At 46.7% G+C, this 18,551-nt stretch overlaps 1 protein-coding gene across 1 annotated transcript in view; it reads left to right on the forward strand.

The window, feature by feature from the left end:
* Window positions 1-2,188: 2,188 nt before the first annotated feature.
* The window catches only part of RFT1 (RFT1 homolog), a 44,091-nt gene continuing 27,728 nt past the window's right edge, over window positions 2,189-18,551 (forward strand). Inside the window, exons 1-6 of the mRNA XM_025376091.1 lie at window positions 2,189-2,315; window positions 7,042-7,127; window positions 9,848-9,964; window positions 11,130-11,319; window positions 11,906-12,007; window positions 13,675-13,812. Of these exons, the coding sequence (XP_025231876.1) occupies window positions 2,253-2,315; window positions 7,042-7,127; window positions 9,848-9,964; window positions 11,130-11,319; window positions 11,906-12,007; window positions 13,675-13,812 (696 nt within the window). The 5' untranslated portion in view covers window positions 2,189-2,252. The remainder of the gene's footprint in view (window positions 2,316-7,041; window positions 7,128-9,847; window positions 9,965-11,129; window positions 11,320-11,905; window positions 12,008-13,674; window positions 13,813-18,551) is intronic.

Raw genomic sequence — 18,551 nt, forward strand, 5'->3', positions numbered from 1 at the left:
ATCCTTATGACTCTTTTTACAGGACAGATAATATCCCTATTTAGTAGCTGAGCATACTAAGGTCACCTAGTCAGTGAGTGGTAGAATGAAGATTCAAGGCCAGTTCTCTCTGACAGTCAAAAGCTCTCATTCTTGGGCCGGGTGCGGTGGCTCATGCCTGTAATCCTGGCACTTTGAGAGGCTGAGGTAGGCAGATCACTTGAGTCCAGGAGTTGGAGATCAGCCTGGGCAACGTGGGAAAAACCCATCTCTACAAAAATCGCAAAAAAATTAGCCAAGTCTGGTGGTGCGTGCCCGTAGTCCCAGCTAATCGGAAGGCTGAAGTGGGAGGATCACCTGAGCCCAGGAGGTGGAAGCTGCAGTGAACCAAGACTGTACTACTGCACCCTAGCCTGGGTGAGACCCTGTTTAAAAAAAAGAAAAGAAAAGAAAAGAAAAAAGAAAAAAAAGAAAAGACAAGAAAAGAAAAATAAAATACCTCACATTCTGGGCCTCCACACTAAGACAGAGGTCATTTTACCTGGCAAGATGGGAGTGTATAGGCTTTGAGTTCCACAGTCTGCTTTCAGCAGCAGTAACAGCAATCATGTGTCAGGAGACATTTATGCAAGCCCTAGGAATGCTCTGTACCACTACTTCGGGAGGCAAAACCAGGCAGGCTGCACTTCTGCCCTCTTGGAGCTCATGGGCTGATTAAATAAAGACACATATTTTAGTCTTTCTGCTATAATGCAGGTTGCACCAGGAACTGTAAAGGGGTACAAAGTATTTTAGGAATACTGTCTTAATTTGCTTGAGTTGCTGTAACAAAATACCATAGACTGGGTAAGTCAAAAACAGAAATTTCTCTCTCACAGTTCTGGAGGCTGGAAGCCCAAGAGCAAGGTGCTAGCCAGTTTGGTTCCTGTTAAGTGTATGTTGGACGCTTTACATTTTACAAAGCCTTCTTCCTGGTTGCAGACAGCTACCTTCTTGCGGTATCCTCAAGTGGTAGACACAGAGATCATTTTTCTGACATCTCTTTTTATAAGGACATGAATCCCATTATGAGGGCTCCACTTTCATGACCTAATTACTTCCCAAAAGCCCTGCCTCCTAATACTATCACACTGGGGATTAGGCTTCAACACATGAATCCTGAGGGGACACAAACATTTAGTCCACAGCAGGTACCAGGTGTGGTTGGCCAGGAAAGTCAGGACAGTGTGGTCTAGGAGCGCAAGGGGTGCTGTCAGGGAAGACACTTTGGACAGAGAGGGTGGAGGAGCAAAGGCCAGTGAGTCACCGCCTGTTTGAGGACCGGTAAGGACTCGGAATGGCTATGGCCTAGATAGTGTTGGGAAGGGCAATGATCGTGTGAAAGGCAGTAGAAGATAGGTTGGGGCCAAATCATGTGAGGCCTAAAAGAGACTGGGGAAAGACTGGGCTTCCTACAGCCTGCGTGGTAGATAATAAGAACACAGATTATCGCTGACAGAGCAACGGCTTACTGTGTATGTTGGGCGCTTTACATTTTACGAAGCACTTCCAGTCCTTCTTCCACTCTGCCCTCACAATTTCTAGCATACAGGTAAGAGTGATACGTTTAGGATCAGGAGCCTGACATCTACTCAGTCAGGAAACAAGCTGTGTAGATTCGACAAGTCACTTCCCATCTCCAAGGCTTTACTCATCTCTAACCACAGGGGCCAATTCTCAGAGCTTTCCGATGGACTTCACAAAACCATTCTCATGGCAGTGCTGTATTTAACTTCTGGTCCTCAGTTCTTTCTCTGTTAAATGAGGACAATTCCTGTCCAGCCTAATTCAGTGGGGCTGTGGCTGTGATTTTGTAAGCAAAGGTCAATGGTAAGAGTCTTCTTAACAGGCCAATGAGAAGTTTGTTCCCCTTTTGGCAGATGAGGCCAGGAAAGTTAGTGCTTCTTGGTTGGTGGCTGAAAGCTTCAGAGAAGGAACGTTGACTTCTTTAACAGTATCTCTTAGTACTCGCCACACTATTTCGTTTATACGGGGAAGAGAGGGACAGACAGCGCACAAGCGACAGACAGCGCAGGACCTACTGAAATAGGAAGAGCCAGGCGCCATAACAGACCGACCGTGCCGGGCCCACTTAAAGGGCCAGAACCTCTCGTGCCCCGCCCCCCTGTCTCAAGGCCATCAATCAGAGAGCGAGGCGCTCCGTGACGCCATCTTATCGCGACTAAGCGGAGTGGCGGCGGCATTTCCTGGTGTCTGAGCCTGGCGGCCAGGCTATGGGCAGCCAGGAGGTGCTGGGCCAGGCGGCCCGGCTGGCCTCCTCCGGTCTCATCCTGCAGGTACTCTCTGCCCGTCAGGTTTCAGCTTGTACTGCAGCCGAGATTTGCGGGATGGCAGCCCTCGGGCCCTTGAGAGCCTGCCCCAGGGCCGACCCAGTTCCGAGGTGGACCCCGCAATGGAGGGGGTGGGGGTCTACCGGAGACGGTGGCGTTGGTGAGGGGGGTGCCTGGCCCGGAGATGGGAGCCTGCCTTCAGAGTCTAGGCCGGGTGACTGCAGACAAGCCGCTTTCCTTCAGAGCATTCTATTTCCCATATGGCAGGAGGAGTGAATTAGATCAGGTGGTCGGGGTGAGGGACTGGTGTTTCGTGCTCGAGAATCTGGTATTTTTCAGGCAAGGGGTTCATTTCCTTCATCAAACACGGCCCTCAAACTTTGAGTCCCACTGAGTTCCGAGAGACCATATGGCATAGCTAAGAACAGGAATCTGGAGTTAGGCTTGGATTGCTCCGTGACCCAGGACAAGTGACTTCACCTGCAGAGCCTGAGTTCCTCACTAGTAAAATGGGGGTAATAATATGTAGTACCTAGCTCATAAGCAAGAATTGATTGGGATCATTCAAATAAACGTACTTAACACAGTACCCGGCTCTTAGTATGCATTTAATACATGGTGATCTTGGACAAGTCACTTCACCTCTTGGCCCTAATTTTTGTCATCTGTCAGATATGATACATGCCAGTTAGTCCAAATGGTATCTGAAGATTCTTTCAACCCCAGGAGCTGAACGTTTTAAGTCAAGCGGCTCAATATCTCTCTGTCTCACTCTTGAGCCAATCAACCCTACTTCACACAAGTCTTGAATCTACCCTACCCCTTATCTTAGGCAGATGGAGGGCAGAAGAAAGAACCAAGCAGAATGGGGCTTGAGTTTGGGCCTTGTCACTTGCTAGATGCACTCCTTCGGGATAAATCCCATGACTTCCGTGAGTATCAGTTTCTTCATCTTAAATGAGAACCATAGTGCAACCTCACAGGGTCATTAGGAAGATTAGATGAAATCATGCCTCTTAAGTGCCTGGCACACTACAAGTACTTAATAAATGCAGCTATTTTTATTAGGATAATAAGGATTTTTAAAATAGTCAATGTAGGAATGAAATGAGATAACCTATGGAAAGCATGTTGAAGAGTGCCTTGCACATGATACGTGCTTAGTAAATGTTAGCCATTCTAAGTTTACTTAGGGTTGTTTGTTTTTTTTTCCTGTTTCACTACACAAATAACTGAGTTTAGTGCTTTATCCACAGTGTTGATTTTTTTTTTCAGCCTTTGATAATATCTTAGTACCCAGATAGGCTTCATAAAATGAAAACAAGTTGTAGCGGAAAACACACTGGACGACGAGTCAGGTGGCTTACCTGTAAGGTCAAGCTGGGTCATTTGCTTGCCATGTGACATTGAGGAAATCACTTAACCCCCAGTCTTGCTTCCTGTGCATTTACCTGGTTGTTTTTAAATGTCAAATAATTTAACAGATGTGAGAGAGCCTTTTTTAAAACTGTAAAGTTGGTTGGACGTGATGGCTCATGTCTGTCATCCCAGCACTTGGGAGGCCAAGGCAGGAGGATTGCTTGAGCTCAGGAGTTAAAGACCAGCCTGGGCAACATGGTGAAACTTTGTCTTTATAAAAAATACAAAAATTAGATGGGCGTGATGGCGTGCACCTGTAGTCCCAGCTACGCAGGAGGCTGAGGTGGGAGGATCTCGAGCCTGGGAGGTTGAGGCTGCAGTGAGCTGTGATTATGGCATTGCACTCCAGCCTGGGCAACAGAGTGAGACCTTGTGTTAAAACAAAAGCTGTAAAGTCCTTTGCAGAAGTAAATGAAGGCTGTGTTGCTAATAAGGGCTACAGTGTGTGGCAAATACTGGGTGGCATAAGCAACCTCAGCTTCATTAGCTGCAACCTTTATTCAAACCAATTAGGAGATGTGGGCTCGGCCTTCCAAAGTGCGGTGGCTCATGCCTGTAATCCCAGCACTTTGGGAGGCCGAGGCGGGTGGATCGTGAGGTCAGGAGATCAAGACCCTCCTGGTTAACACGGTGAAACCCCATCTCTACTAAAAATACAAAAAAATTAGCTGGGCGTGGTGGCGGGCACCGTAGTCCCAGCTACTTGGGAGGCTGAGGCAGGAGAATGGCATGAACTTGGGAGGCGGAGCTTGCAGTGAGCCGAGGTTGTGCCACTGCACTCCAGCCTGGGAGACACAGTGAGACTCCGTCTCAAAAAAAAAAAAAAAAAAAGAGATACGGATATGGCCTGAAACATTAAGTTTCTTTTTTTTTTTTTTTGAGACGGAGTCTTGCTCTGTAGCCCAGGCTGGAGTGCAGTGGCGGGATCTCGGCTCACTGCAAGCTCCGCCTCCCGGGTTCACGCCATTCTCCTGCCTCAGCCTCCCGAGTAGCTGGGACTACAGGCGCACGCCACCTCGCCTGGCTAGTTTTTTTGTATTTTTTTTAGTAGAGATGGGGTTTCACCGTGTAGCCAGGATGGTCTCGATCTCCTGACCTCGTGATCCGCCCATCTCGGCCTCCCAAAGTGCTGGGATTACAGGCTTGAGCCACCGTGCCCGGCCAACATTAAGTTTCTTAGACAGTGATAGCTTTGAGGTTAACATAAGTGTGTACACATGTTTTTTTTGTTTTTGGGATGGAGTCTTGCTCGGATTTTTTTGTTTTAATAACCATATTTTTATATGGTTTCTTGAGTGTTTTCATTCTTGTATGCTTTCTCGAATTACACTGTAGACACTTTAGGTAGCTTTGCGGTTACATCTTATTCTACAAGAATTTGAGAGCTTGTTCTATCTTAATTCTGAGCCACTCATGCTGAAAGTATTAATGCCTTTCATTTGTATGCACTTAAAAAATGCTTTCACTTCTACAGTCTCATTTCTTTTAAAAATATTTCTTGTGAAGATGAGGTCTCACTGTGTTGTCCAGGCTGGTCTCAAATTCCTGGCTTCAAGTGGTTCTCCTACCTTTCAGCCTCCCAAAGTGTTGGGATTTTTTTTTTTTTTTTTTTTTTGAGACAGCGTCTCACTCTTTCGCCCAGGCTGGAGTGCAGTGGTGTAATATCTTGGCTCACTGCAAGCTCCGCCTCCAGGGTTCACGCCATTCTCCTGCCTCAGCCTCCCGAGTAGCTGGGACTACAGGCGCCCACCACCATGCCTGGCTAAATTTTTGTATTTTTAGTAAAGACAGGGTTTTACTGTGTTAGGCAGGATGGTCTCGATCTCCTGACCTCATGATCCACCCGCCTCGGCCTCCCAAAGTGCTGGGATTACAGGGGTGAGCCACGGTGCCCAACCAAGTGTTGGGATTACAAGCATGAGCCACTGTACTCAGCCCTGCAATCTCTTTTGATCCTTTTAATCACCCCTACGTGATAGGTAACCTCATTTGACAGAGGACATTGAGGCTTATAACAATTAGAAGATAACAGATAGAAGAGCTAAATGGTGAATTGTATTTTTAGTAGAGACAGGGTTTCACCATGTTAGTCAGGCTGGTCTTGAACTCCTGACCTCAGTTGATCCACTTGCCTCGGCCTCCCAAAGTGCTGGGATTACAGGCATGAGCCACCGTGCCTGGCCATATCTGCATGTTTCTAAGGAGCAGCTACAGAGCTGTCATCGGACTCAAAAGACCACCTTTGACTCCATAAAGGTTGAGATGGTCATTTCTTGGCTTTGGAGACCTTGTTGCTCTGTGACACTTTAGTTACAGTGTTAGGTGCTCTCCCTTTTTGGTCATACCTTTATGACCACAGTAGTCCTTTGATATGCTTAGATCAAATCTTCCAAATTGCAGCTCTTCACAGATAACTCTGAGGGTGCTTAACACAGAAGTGATTTTCATTTGCTGCTGGGATGCAGGAGGGAGTCATTTAGTGAATGAGGTTTGCACTCTTCCCAGCATCCCCATTTAGCAACCCTGTTTAATGACAGTCGTCCTCCTCTCTGTCTCATGGGAGAAGTTCTTTGCTTAGGTGGTTTTCTTGAATTGACAGATTGGGAAGTCTCAGTATATGTCCCTTTCAAGCAGCAATAACTGGACTCTGTCTCCCTTCCCCCCATGTTACACTACGTTGTCTTATTTTTGCAGCATCATTTAAAAGGTATTTCAACTCCTCTCTGGAAAGAGACAAGTATTCAATAAAGAAATACATTTTCTGTGTTCTAATTGAGAAAACTGAAGTTCAGAACGATTAAATGTCATTATTGAAATTCCTAGATATTATGAGGCAGAGAAGAAAAGAGAAATTAGACCCCATGATTTCTGGTGAGTCTGCTATACCCTTAAGGCTCCCACTTGCTAAGTGTGTGCTATTTCTAAACAGCCTGGCGTGGGGGAGTGTGGCTAGGGCCCAGCAAGGTGAACCACTAACTAGAATTCTCTTTCTGCTTCCTCAAGAGCTTGACTTTGAACCTGTAGAAACTCAGTGAGTCTATTGGGGCCTCTTTCTTGTTATTAATAAATTAGGGAGCCTTGCAAGTGCCTTCCAGGGTTCTCTGACCACTGCACGGGAGTGCTGAGAGATCCCAAGGAGTGAAATTTCAGGAGAAGTGCAGACAGGTCTGGCGTCTTAGAGCAGAGTCTCCATGACAAAGCTGGTGTATGTCATTACCTCACGTTAGGAAGAACAGCCACATTGTTCTCATTTCAGCAAAGTAAACACTCCTAACGTCATTTATTCTTACGTATTTTTCCTCTTTTTCTATAGGTGTTGTTTCGGTTGATCACCTTTGTCTTGAATGCATTTATTCTTCGCTTCCTGTCAAAGGAAATTGTTGGCGTGGTAAATGTAAGGTAGGAGGAGATGCACCCTGGCACTGTCAGAGTTCACCTTCCTAGCCAGGCTTTCTTCACACTCTGTACCTGTGTGTCATCCTTGGATTCTAGAAGCATGGACCTTTACCAGAAGCAGAGTGTTTTAGCAGTGGGCTGGGGAGAAGCGTGCAGGAGTGGAGGGACATGCAGGCAATGTTGCTTTTAATGGACTCATGGAGTGTTTTCCATTAGCAGCCTCCAAATGCACATTTCTCTGCCAGCTGTTCTGGTTTTCCTGCTCTTGGAAGTCAGGAAGGAGAAGAGTGGGAGTAATTCATTAAAAACTCCCTCTCAGGTATAATCCTATGTTCTTGTCCTGCTGACAGCAAAGGAAGCAGAAATTGTGCACTTCGTGAGGATGCACTTCATAATTGCAGGGCTGGAGCAGCCACCTTCCTTCCCTCCTCAGTGATTTTATAATTGGGATACAGCAACTGGGATCCGAGCTTGAGTCCTTGTCGTTAGTTTCTTGGAGGCTCTTGGAAAGATGACTTCTTTGTCTTTTAGACTCAGCTTGTTTCTTCTACTCACCTCCTTTCTATTCAAGGACACCCACACATATTTTGTCTTCACAAATGACACAAAATACATGAAATGATGTGAGTGCTCGGAATAGCTCAGCTTCTCAGGTGTGTCTTCATGTCCTGATAAATGAGGCAGTATGTTCCAGACAGCATTTCATGTCTAATACTTAACAAACATATCCTCTTGGCTCTGGTCTCAGAGCTTAGTGGCAGGACTCAAGCTTTGAGGAAAGGAATCATCTGTGGAGTTTTGCACTACGTAGTGCTGAAGAAGGGCCCAGGAGTCTGCATTTTTACAAGCTCCTTAGGTGATTTTGAAACAGGGACCATTCTTTGAGAAATACTGTTTTCTTTTTTTCTTCTCCTTCTCTTCCTTCTCCTTCTCCTCCTCCTCCTCCTCCTCCTCCTCCTCTTCCTGCTTCTCCTTCTCCTTCTCCTTCTGCTTCTCCTTCTTCTGCTTCTGCTTCTCCTTCTTCTGCTTCTGCTTCTCCTTCTTCTGCTTCTGCTTCTTCCTTCTTCTTCTGCTTCTTCTGCTGCTGCTGCTGCTGCTTCTGCTGCTTCTTCTGCTACTTCTGCTTCTTCTTCTTCCGCTGCTTCTTTTGCTGCTGCTGCTTCTTCCGCTGCTGCTTCTGCTGCTGCTGCTGCTTCTTCCGCTGCTGCTTCTGCTGCTGCTGCTGCTGCTGCTTCCGCTGCTGCTTCTTCTACTGCTGCTGCTTCTTCTTTCTTCTTCTGCTTCCTCTTCTTCCTTCTTCATCTTCTTCTTCCACTTCCTCTTCCGCTTCCTCTTCCTCCTTCCTCTTCCTCTTCTTCCTTCTTCCTCTTCCTCTTCTTCCGCTTCCTCTTCTTCCTTCTTCCTCTTCTGCTTCCTCTTCTTCCTTCTTCCTCTTCCCCCTTCCTCTTCCTCCTTCCTCTTCCGCTTCCTCTTCCTCCTCTTCCTCCTCTTCTCCTTCTTCTCCTCCTCCTTCTCCTTCTCCTTCTTCTCCTTCCTCTTCTTCTTCCTCTTCCTCCTCTTCATCTTCCTCTTCGTCGTCTTCTTGTTCTTGTTCTTCTTCCTTTTGCCCTGTCACCCAGGCTGGAGTGCAGTGGCACCATCATGGCTCACTGCAGCCTTGACCTCTTGGGCTCAAGCGATGCTCCCATGTCAGCCTCCTGAGCAGCTGGGACTACAGGTGTGCACCACCACACCTGGCTAATTTTTTTTATTTTTTGTAGAGATGAGGTCTTACTGTGTTGCCCAGGCTGGTCTCGAACTCCTGGGCTCAAGCAATCCTCCCATCTTAGTCTCCCAAAGTGCTGGGATTATAGGCATGAGCCTGAGAAATATAGGCACTTGGCCCTAAGAAATACTTTTTTAAAAGCAGAAAGCAAGGGGGCAAATCCTCCTAGGGGCTCAGATTTTTCTCCCTAGGCAGGCGTCCTGAGATTGGCAGGTCCCTACTTTGACAGCCCTTGTCTGGCCTGCCCTGCCCCCCTGCTTAAGGTTCGGTTCCATCTCCTTATTTGCAATGCTCCACAGAGGCACTGGGTAGCAGGATAATCCTTGGACAACCCCAGAGACCTTCACCCTGGGCCATCCCCACTCTGGCTTCACCCAGGCTGCTGCCTATTGAGGAGGGAAATCTCAGCTACTCCTCACTAAGGTGCAGGAAGGCTCACCTAGGTGCTGCCCATCTGGGAGGTGCCCAGGCAAGCCTTGCTGATCTGGGTTGCAGCAGCCTCTGTAATGGTTGCCAGCCTTATTGTCTGTCTTGTGATTCTTTTGGCCAGAGCCTCCACTCGGTAGAGGCTCAGCTTTTCTCAAAGGGGCTATCGGTCACTCGTGTCCGCGTGATCAAGAAGGGTGGGGTTATAATCTTATTATCTTCTCGTCCTTGTGGTCATGGCCACACCTCTTCCTGTAGCTATGAAGGCTACAGGCTTTTGAGACCACTGCAGCAGTTTCTATCCTTCATATAACTGTAGGCACACACCCTCAGGTATCTTTCGTTTGGTTCCTAACTCAGTAGTTCTCATGGATCAGACCAGTAGGGGGTCCTGTAAGAGCCCACTGCCCTCCATGTCACCATCAGTGGTTTATGACCAAGACTTTATCTCCTCCCTGTTGCTGGAAATATCCCAGAAGTTCTCTCTGTGAAAAAACTCGAGACCTTATTGATTTCTGCCTTTCATTTACAGACTAACGCTGCTTTACTCAACCACCCTCTTCCTGGCCAGAGAGGCCTTCCGCAGAGCATGTCTCAGTGGGGTCACCCAGCGAGATTGGAGCCAGACCCTCAACCTGCTGTGGCTAACGTGAGTTGTGCTTTGGCAGGAGACACATTTCAGGAAGGCAGGTGTAGTGAGCATTGGAAGTGAAACAGTAACACGTGCCTAAAGCTAAATTGCCTCCAGATTCAGCTTCGCCATGGGTTTCTGGGAGCAGGCATACGACAAGAAGGGGAGAGTGTTTGTGTCAAAGGAACTTCTTGGCTCATTTTCTCTCTGGATGTCCAGGAGCCAGGAAGAGGTTCTAGGTTGGGGTTTCTGGGCCAGGTTTCTAGCCCTGGTTTCATCCTCTTTGGAGGTGGTTTCTTGCTGTTTCTGATCACCACTGTGGGCTCCACTTGGCCTGTGCCATCTTTTTTATTCCTAATCTTTTTGCTCTATAATATCTTTTGAGCTTTTAACAGCCACTTAGATTTAGTATTTCTTGAAAGCCTCTTATGGGTTCATTACATTTTTCTTCAATTTTGTTATATGACTTCAGTTCTGAGTCTTTTAGGATATTCTTGAAGATCAAGTACATTAGCTTGAAATTGCAATGGCTTTTCTCCAGCTATGTCCCTGCAGGGAGGGCTGGGGATTGAGGTTGTTTCCCAATGCTGCCCTTGCATAACTCCTTTTTGCCTCACAGAAATGACTGTCGTGAGGGCTGGTAGGTGTTCATTTTATTAGAGGAACAACTGTTAACCACCCAGGCATATTTAAATGCCCCGTGGCACACATGTGAAACATATGAAAGGATACTGAGCACTGTTCTGTTTGTTATTTGGGATGCAAGGAACAGCTGTATACAGTCTGTCAGTCATTCTCAACAACAGGCATTTTCTTTCTGGGAATTTTGCTTATGGGTCAGTATGTGTAACCCAGTGGATAGAAGTGTAGGCTTTGGAGTTATAGCAAGATTGGGTCTTGCTTCTGCTCTTGATTAGCTGTTCATGACCTTGGCCAAATTGCCCAGTGCCTGTCAGCCTCAGTTTCCTCATTTTTTTTTAATGGAGATACTGACAGAGGATCATTGTGAGGTGTCAGTGAGATAAGGGGCGTTAATCATAGTGCCTGGCATGTAGTTAGTATCTTAATAAATAAATGGGAGCTGTTTGTATTATAACTTTTTTTTTCGGTTCAGTGTTACTATTTTAATAGATATTTCTATTTATTTTCAAATTTAGTGAATTATTTTTTTCTCCTCTTCCAGAGTCCCCCTGGGTGTGTTTTGGTCCTTATTCCTGGGCTGGGTCTGGTTGCAGCTGCTTGAAGTGCCTGATCCTCATGTTGTCCCTCACTATGCAACTGGAGTGGTGCTGTTTGGTCTCTCGGCAGTGGTGGAGCTTCTAGGAGAGCCCTTTTGGGTCTTGGCACAAGCACATATGTTTGTGAAGCTCAAGGTGAGTGCGCCTTCTGCTGTGAATGGGGAATGGGAAGAATAAGAAAAAGCGTTGCTTTTTTAAAATGCTTTTATGGGAGAGAATGATTTTTCCAGACTTGCACCTAAAAATGTATTTAGAAAAAGGTTAACATGGTCAGTTAAGTTAACATGGTCAGTTAAGTTCTTCCACTTGAAATTTGTCAGATAGGCTAGGCTAAAGTTCACCTCTGTTTGACCATAAATAAAAAATAGGTTTGCTAATAATTTATTAGTTCAAGTCAGAATGTAGAAGAACCGTAAAGGTTTTTCAGGTTTTTCTAGTGACTGTATTTAGTTGTATATTAATATTAACTTTTCTCTCTTCATCTTTTAGAATAGATTACAAAAGAATATATATATAATGTAAATCTTAAGGCGTAATATACTGGAAGATCCATGAACCCACCACCCTACCCAAGAAGTAAAACGTTACTGATACTTATGTCCAGCTGTGTGCCCTGTCCCCATAGCCAGAGTAGCCACTGCCTGAGATTTTCTGTCTATCATTCCGTTATGTCTTGACTTTTTGATAATGTTTGTAAACTGCACCTTAACCACGTTTGCAGGTGATTGCTGAGAGCCTGTCGGTAATTCTTAAGAGCATTCTGACAGCTTTTCTCGTGCTGTGGTTGCCTCACTGGGGATTGTACATTTTCTCTTTGGCCCAGGTAAGAATCATGGCTTTAAACTTTTTATATGATCTTTGTTTCTCCAACTGGTTTTTCTTCTTGTTCCCACCGCTGTGGGGTTTGCATTTGCAGTACCCATGCCTGTGCAGGAGGTGGAAGCACCAGAAGGGTGGCCTTGGCACTGCTACTCTGGCTGCCACGTCCATTGTGTTCCATACACTGAGACCGTAGGTGTTTCTAGGGACCTGGTGAGGGCCACACACTGGACTTCATTGTCAAGCATCAAAAACCGTTTTTAGACATTCAGTGGGCAAGCCTGTTTCAAACTGATCTTTGGTTGTCTGGTAGTTTTGTAAAGGAGAAAAAAAGCAGTGGGGGGTGGGGTGGGAATCAAATTGCATGTGTATTATTTTCCCTGGATTTCCATCAGGTTTTTGCAGAATAGGTGGAAACTCTGCCAAGCCTGTTTTAAACTTATATTGAAATCTCACATAATTCAGAGAGCATGAATCAAGTCAGAGTAGCTATATTTTCAGTTTTAGCAATTTAGACTTCATTTCCATCTCATTATTTCCTAGTTCTAGTTCATATTTCTAGTTCTAATAAAAATATAACTAGAATACAAGTGCTATTTTTAAAAATGAAATTTAAGATCAGATAGTTACCAGAACATTTTACAGTGCTAAGCAGTTGTAGTTTTCATTAATGTTTAGGAAGATAAGATTCTTAGTAATGATTTATGTAGAGGGTACTTCTCACAGAGGACACTGGCGTGCGTGGCTCACAGCACTGCTGCTGGAGTTTTAAGGGCTTGGAGCATGAAGGAAGAAGGCTGGTGGATGATGGGCTCCATCTCAGGTATGATTGGGAGTGGAGAGCAGAAGGGCCCACACCTACTAAACTGAGACTCTTCTTTTTCCTTGCCTTGTGCCTTTACTACAGGAGCAGCCTTGATATTGCCAGGCTGAAAACAAGTCTGGAGGTCCCAGTCTTTCTTGAACCAGTGTGCGCTGCTGTTCTCAGGAGGGAAAGAGGGTTGAAGGGAGCTTGTAAAAAGGGGCTTTTTTGGACTTTCCTCCTCAATCTGCAGACAAAACCCATCTGACTGCTCCTGGCCAGAAGCCATTCTTTTGTCCTGGATGGGTGGAGGGAGGGTTGGGCCTTCTTATCACCCTACCCTTTCCTCCCCCGTCAGTAGTAGCTCTTGCCCTGGCGAAGAGGAGAGAGTCAGCAGCTCAATTGTGCTTTGTAATCATTAATGGCACAGGTTTACGGGGTTTATGGAAAACCCACAGTCCTTGATGATGACAAGTCCTTGGATATTAGCACAGTTAGGATACATGGATCTTTGCAGTGTGCTGACTAGGTGGAAGAGCCGTTCCTTTGGCCAAATACACACCTTTTGAGAATGTATCAGACATTGCTGTGGTAATTGAGCTAGTGTACCTCTGTTACGGAAATTACATTGTGCCTGCTGAGAAGAATTATGTTCTCCCAGTTAAGTGAAGTGTTGGGAACACTTTGCAGGTAGATGCTGAAGTGAAGTTGGGTCTAAGTGAATAGTGCCATTTCCCAGAGGGTAAGGCATTGCTGAATAGAAAGTGCAGTTAATCAAGAGAGTTCTATTACTTGATTGGCCTTTGAGATCAAATTTATAGGCATATCTTAATTATGCCTTTATTAAAACAGTTTATTTTTTTTCTCAGCTTTTCTATGCCACAGTTCTGGTGCTCTGCTATGTTATTTATTTCACAAAGTTACTGGGTTCCCCAGAATCAACCAAGCTTCAGACTCTTCCTGTCTCCAGAATAACAGATCTGTTACCCAATATTACAAGAAGTGGAGTAAGTAATACATTTTATCTCTTATTTTAATGATAGGTGCTGCTTATCCTTGAGAGAAAGAAACTGCAGCTGGTTTATTGTTATAATCATAAATGAATTTTATAGCTCATATTTATGGAGTGCCTGCTCTGTGCCAGGCCAGGGTTTCTAAATCTTTGCACTATGGACATTTTGGGTTGCTCAATTCTTTGTTGCAGGGGCTGTCCTGTGTGTTGTAGGATGTTTAGCAGCATCTCTGACCTCAAGCAACTAGATGCCAGTAGCTCCTCAGTGGAGCACCCCAAAATGTCTCCAGACATTGCCAAATGCCCCCTAGGGGACAAAATTACCCCCAGTTGACAACCACTGTGCTAGACCGTATGCTGAATGCTTTACCTGCCTTATTTAATGCTTACAACAACTCTGAAAGGCTGACACTCTGTTTCTATTTTAGGGTTGAGAAACTAAGGCTTAGAGAATAAATACCTGTCCTAGGTGAGGGTCAGAGTGAGGACAGGAGCCTGGAGGGCCTCACATGCCAGCAGAGCACAGGTTCCACCATTGTGCTCCACTCTCTCTATTCTGCTGTGGTTTTGGTTTTCTTCCTCAGTTGACTTCTAGCACAGATAGCTGAGAGTTCTGAGAAAGTAGGGATGAACCCAAAATGGTCTTTTTTTTTTTTTTTTCTCCTTGAGACAGTGTCTCATTCTGTTGCCCAGAGTGGCGTAATCATAGCTCACTACAGCCTTGACCTGCTGGGCTCAAGTGATCCTCCTGCCTCAGTCTCCCAAGTAGCTGGGACTACAGATATTTGCCACTATGCCCAGCTAATTAAAAAATTCTTTTTTGTAGAGATAGGGTCTCACTATGTTGTCCAGGCTAGTGTTGAACTCCTGAGTTCAACCAGTCCTCCCACGTCGGCCTCCCAAAGTGCTGGGATTATGAGCCACCATGCCTGGCCCCACATGGTCTCTTTCTAAGTGTCAGGCTAGTCTTTCAGATGATCCACTTTCCTATCTAGACCACTGTGGATTTTACAGCTGACATGTGGAGTGAAGCATAATCTTTTCTACTCAATTCCTTCACACTCGGGTCATTGGACTTTCATTTTCTGGCTCTTTTGGGGTCAGTGCTCCTGCCCATGCCATTGGAGCTGCACACATGATGATGTTGCCATGTTGTCTCTGCTAAGACACTTCATGAGCTCCTCCATTCTGGGCGCTTCCCCCCCTTTCCATGCTTGTTTGCTTGCCAGATGTAGTGCACTCGGTTGTGGTAAGGCTGCATATGCTGGATTTCTCCTTATTCCTCTTGTGATACTTGAAAAAGTAGTAAAATATGTGAGACTTAAGTCTCAGAATTTACAGAATCCTGTTATACAACTTTTCAAGAAAAACTAGATCTTATGGGCCAGGCGCAGTGGCTCATGCCTGTAATCCCAGCACTTTGGGAGGCTGAGGTGGGCAGATCACCTGAGGTCAGGAGTTCGAGACCAGCCTGGCCAACATGGTGAAACCCCATCTCTACTAAAAAATACAAAAATTAGCTGGGCATGGTGGTGCGTGCCTGTAATCCCAGTTACTGGGGCGGGATGGGGGCTGAGGCAGGAGGATCACTTGATGGTTGTGTGTCTGGAATTGGTGGGTTCTTGGTCTCGCTGACTTCAAGAATGAAGCTGCGGACCCTCGCGGTGAGTGTTACAGTTCATAAAGGCAGCGCATCTGGAGTTGTTCATTCCTTCTGGCGGGTTCATGGTCTCGCTGGCCTCAGGAGTGAAGCTGCAGACCTTCACGGTGAGTGTTACAGCTCATAAAGGTGGTGTGGACCCAAAGAGTGAGCAGCAGTAAGATTTATTGCAAAGAGTAAAAGAACAAAGCTTCCACAGTGTGGCAGGGGACCTGAGTGGGTTCCCCCTACTGGCTCCCGCAGCCTGCTTTTATTCCCTTATCTGACCCCCCCACCCACATCCTGCTGATTGGTCCATTTTACAGAGAGTTGATTGGTCTGTTTTGACAGGGTGCTGATTGGCACATTTACAATCCTTTAGCTAGACACAAAACTTCTCCAAGTCCCCACTAGATTAGCTAGACACAGAGTGCTCATTGGTGTGTTTACAAACCTTGAGCTAGACACAGAGTGCTGATTGATGCATTTACAAACCTTGAGCTAGACAGAGTGCTGATTGGTGCATTTACAATCTTTTAGCTAGACAGGGAGTGCTGATTGTTGCATTTACAATCCTCTAGCTAGCCGTAAAAGTTCTCCAAGTCCCCACCAGATTAGCTAGATACAGAGTGCCGATTGGTGCATCCACAAACCTTGAGCTAGACGCAGAGTGCTGATTGGTGTGTTTACAAACCTTGAGCTAGACACAGAACACTGATTGGTGCACCTACAATCCTTCAGCTGAACATAAAAGTTCTCCAACTCCCCACCTGACTCAGGAGCCCAGCTGGCTTCGCCTAGTGGATGCAGCACCAGGCCCCACACTCCTCAGCCCTTGGGCAGTCGATGGGACCGGGCGCCCTGGAGCAGGGGGCAGGTTCCCCTTGGGGAGCCTCCGGTCATTCGGGAGCCCATGGCGGGGTGGGGGTGGGGCTCAGGCATGGCTGGCTGCAGGTCCTGAGCCCTGCCCCGGAGGCAGCTGAGGCCCGGGGAGAATTCAGGCGCCGTGCAGGTGGGCCAGCAGTGCTGGGAGACCTGGCGCACCCTCCGCAGCTGCTGGCTCAGGTGATAAGCCCCTCACTGCCTGGGGCTGGTGGCACCAGCCAACTGCTCTGAGTGCGGCCCCGCCAAGACCACTCCCACCTGGAACTGGCACTGGCCCACAAGTCCTGCCTGCACAAGTCCTGCCTCTCCCTCCACACCTCCCCACAAGCAGAGGGAGCCAGCTCCGGCCTTGGCCAGCCCAGAGAGGGGCTCCCATAGTGCAGTGGCAGGCTGAAGGGCTCCTCAGGCACGGCCAGAGCAGACGCCGAGGCTGAGGAGGTGCCGAGAGCGAGGGCTGCTAGCACGTTGTCACCTCTCAGTTGCAGTGAGCTGAGATCACACCACTGCGCTCCAGCCTGGGCAACAGAGCAAGACTCCATCTCAAAAAAAAAAAAGAAAGAAAAACTAGATCTTATGTATCAAAGCCAGATGTGTTCTCATTTGTGAGATAAGAGTTCTCCATTCTGCTCAGCTAGATTTCACCTGTAACCTAAACCAACAGGACACTTTTGGATACCTCTGTGCCTCATTTACAGGCTTAGATGGTTAGGACTCAGGATCGCTTCTCTTGCCTAGAGCTTCTGCCACCTAGGTCTGAGAGTGCAGAAGAGTTCTTCTTCCCCTGACTGCCCCCTGGTGCCCACCTGTACCAAGCCTGGCAGATTTTCATACTGGGCCTGTCCTTGTGCCCCAGCAGGATTTTGGGAAGGAACATTTGAACCATTAGTATAAGCAAAGAGAGAAGGTAAAGAAAAGAGTCTGCCAAGTGTTTATTAAACTCTGTGGTGGCCAGCCTGAGCAACATGGCAAGACTGTCTCTACAAAAAAAAAAAAAAAAAAAAAAAGTTTTTTAATTAGCCAGGTGTAGTGTTGTGCACCTTTAGTCCCAGCTACTCAGGAGGCTGAGGTGGGAGGGTCACTTGAGCCTAGGTCAAGGCTGCAGTGAGCCATGATTGTGCCACTGCACTCCAGCCTGGGCAACAAAGTGAGACCCTGTCTCAAATAAATAACTAAATAATTAAAATCTGTGATAGGCTCAGAACTCTAAGCTTAGTTTCTTTATCTGTCAAATGGGGATAATAATAGTACCTCCTTCCTAAGGCTGTTGTGAGGGCCTGATGAGTTCGGGCATGTAAGGTCTTAACATTGTGGCCTGGCACAAGTGGGTATCCTTAAGTGACAGCTGATATCACCACCATCACACTGATGCCCTGAGAGCAGAGCTGGCTCCACAAGGACACCCTAGCCAGGCAGCTCTGATGGTATTGGTGTGGGAGCTCAGCGGTTTAATCTGGCAATATGCCCTGAAAGTACCCATGCCCAGACTGCAAGGACCCAAGCCCTGATCATGAGAAGGCTGTGTGTACCTGTGACACATAGTGATACTGTTTCCACTGACATACAATAAGAACATGGTGCCATGCTTGGTGCCATCAGGGATACAGACATGTAGGAGAGGTGATTCCTGGGCCTCAGGGAGGTTTCTGAGGGCTTGAGAGGCACCTGATACAGATCTGAAGCCTGTGGGACTCCCCCCAGACCTCAGGGTCTTCATTTTTAAAGTGAGATTGTTGGCCTGCATAACTGTGAGGCCCCTCTGAAGACTTCAGGAGTTCCATGAAGGTATTTGAACCTTGACAAAGAGCCATTTACAGTAACTACCATTGACTGCATGTTCTGTACCATGCACTACATTAAGCACTTTACATGGATTTTGTGTTTAATTTTCATAGTAACGTATGAGATAAATACTGTTAGCTCCATTTTATAGACAAGAAAACTGAGGTTCAGAGGAGTTAGGTGACTGAGCCAAAATCACATAGCTGGTTTTGAACCCATTTCTCTCCACCTTTTGCTGGGGACTAGCTTTAGGCTGTGGTTTACCCCTATGTTATGTAGCCTTCCAAAAGAAATTGGCGGCCGGGCGCGGTGGCTCAAGCCTGTAATCCCAGCACTTTGGGAGGCCGAGATGGGCGGATCACGAGGTCAGGAGATCGAGACCATCCTGGCTAACATGGTGAAACCCCGTCTCTACTAAGAAATACAAAAAA

This window comes from Theropithecus gelada, chromosome 2 (genome assembly GCF_003255815.1).
Source record: "Theropithecus gelada isolate Dixy chromosome 2, Tgel_1.0, whole genome shotgun sequence".
Taxonomy (NCBI): Eukaryota; Metazoa; Chordata; class Mammalia; order Primates; family Cercopithecidae; genus Theropithecus; species Theropithecus gelada.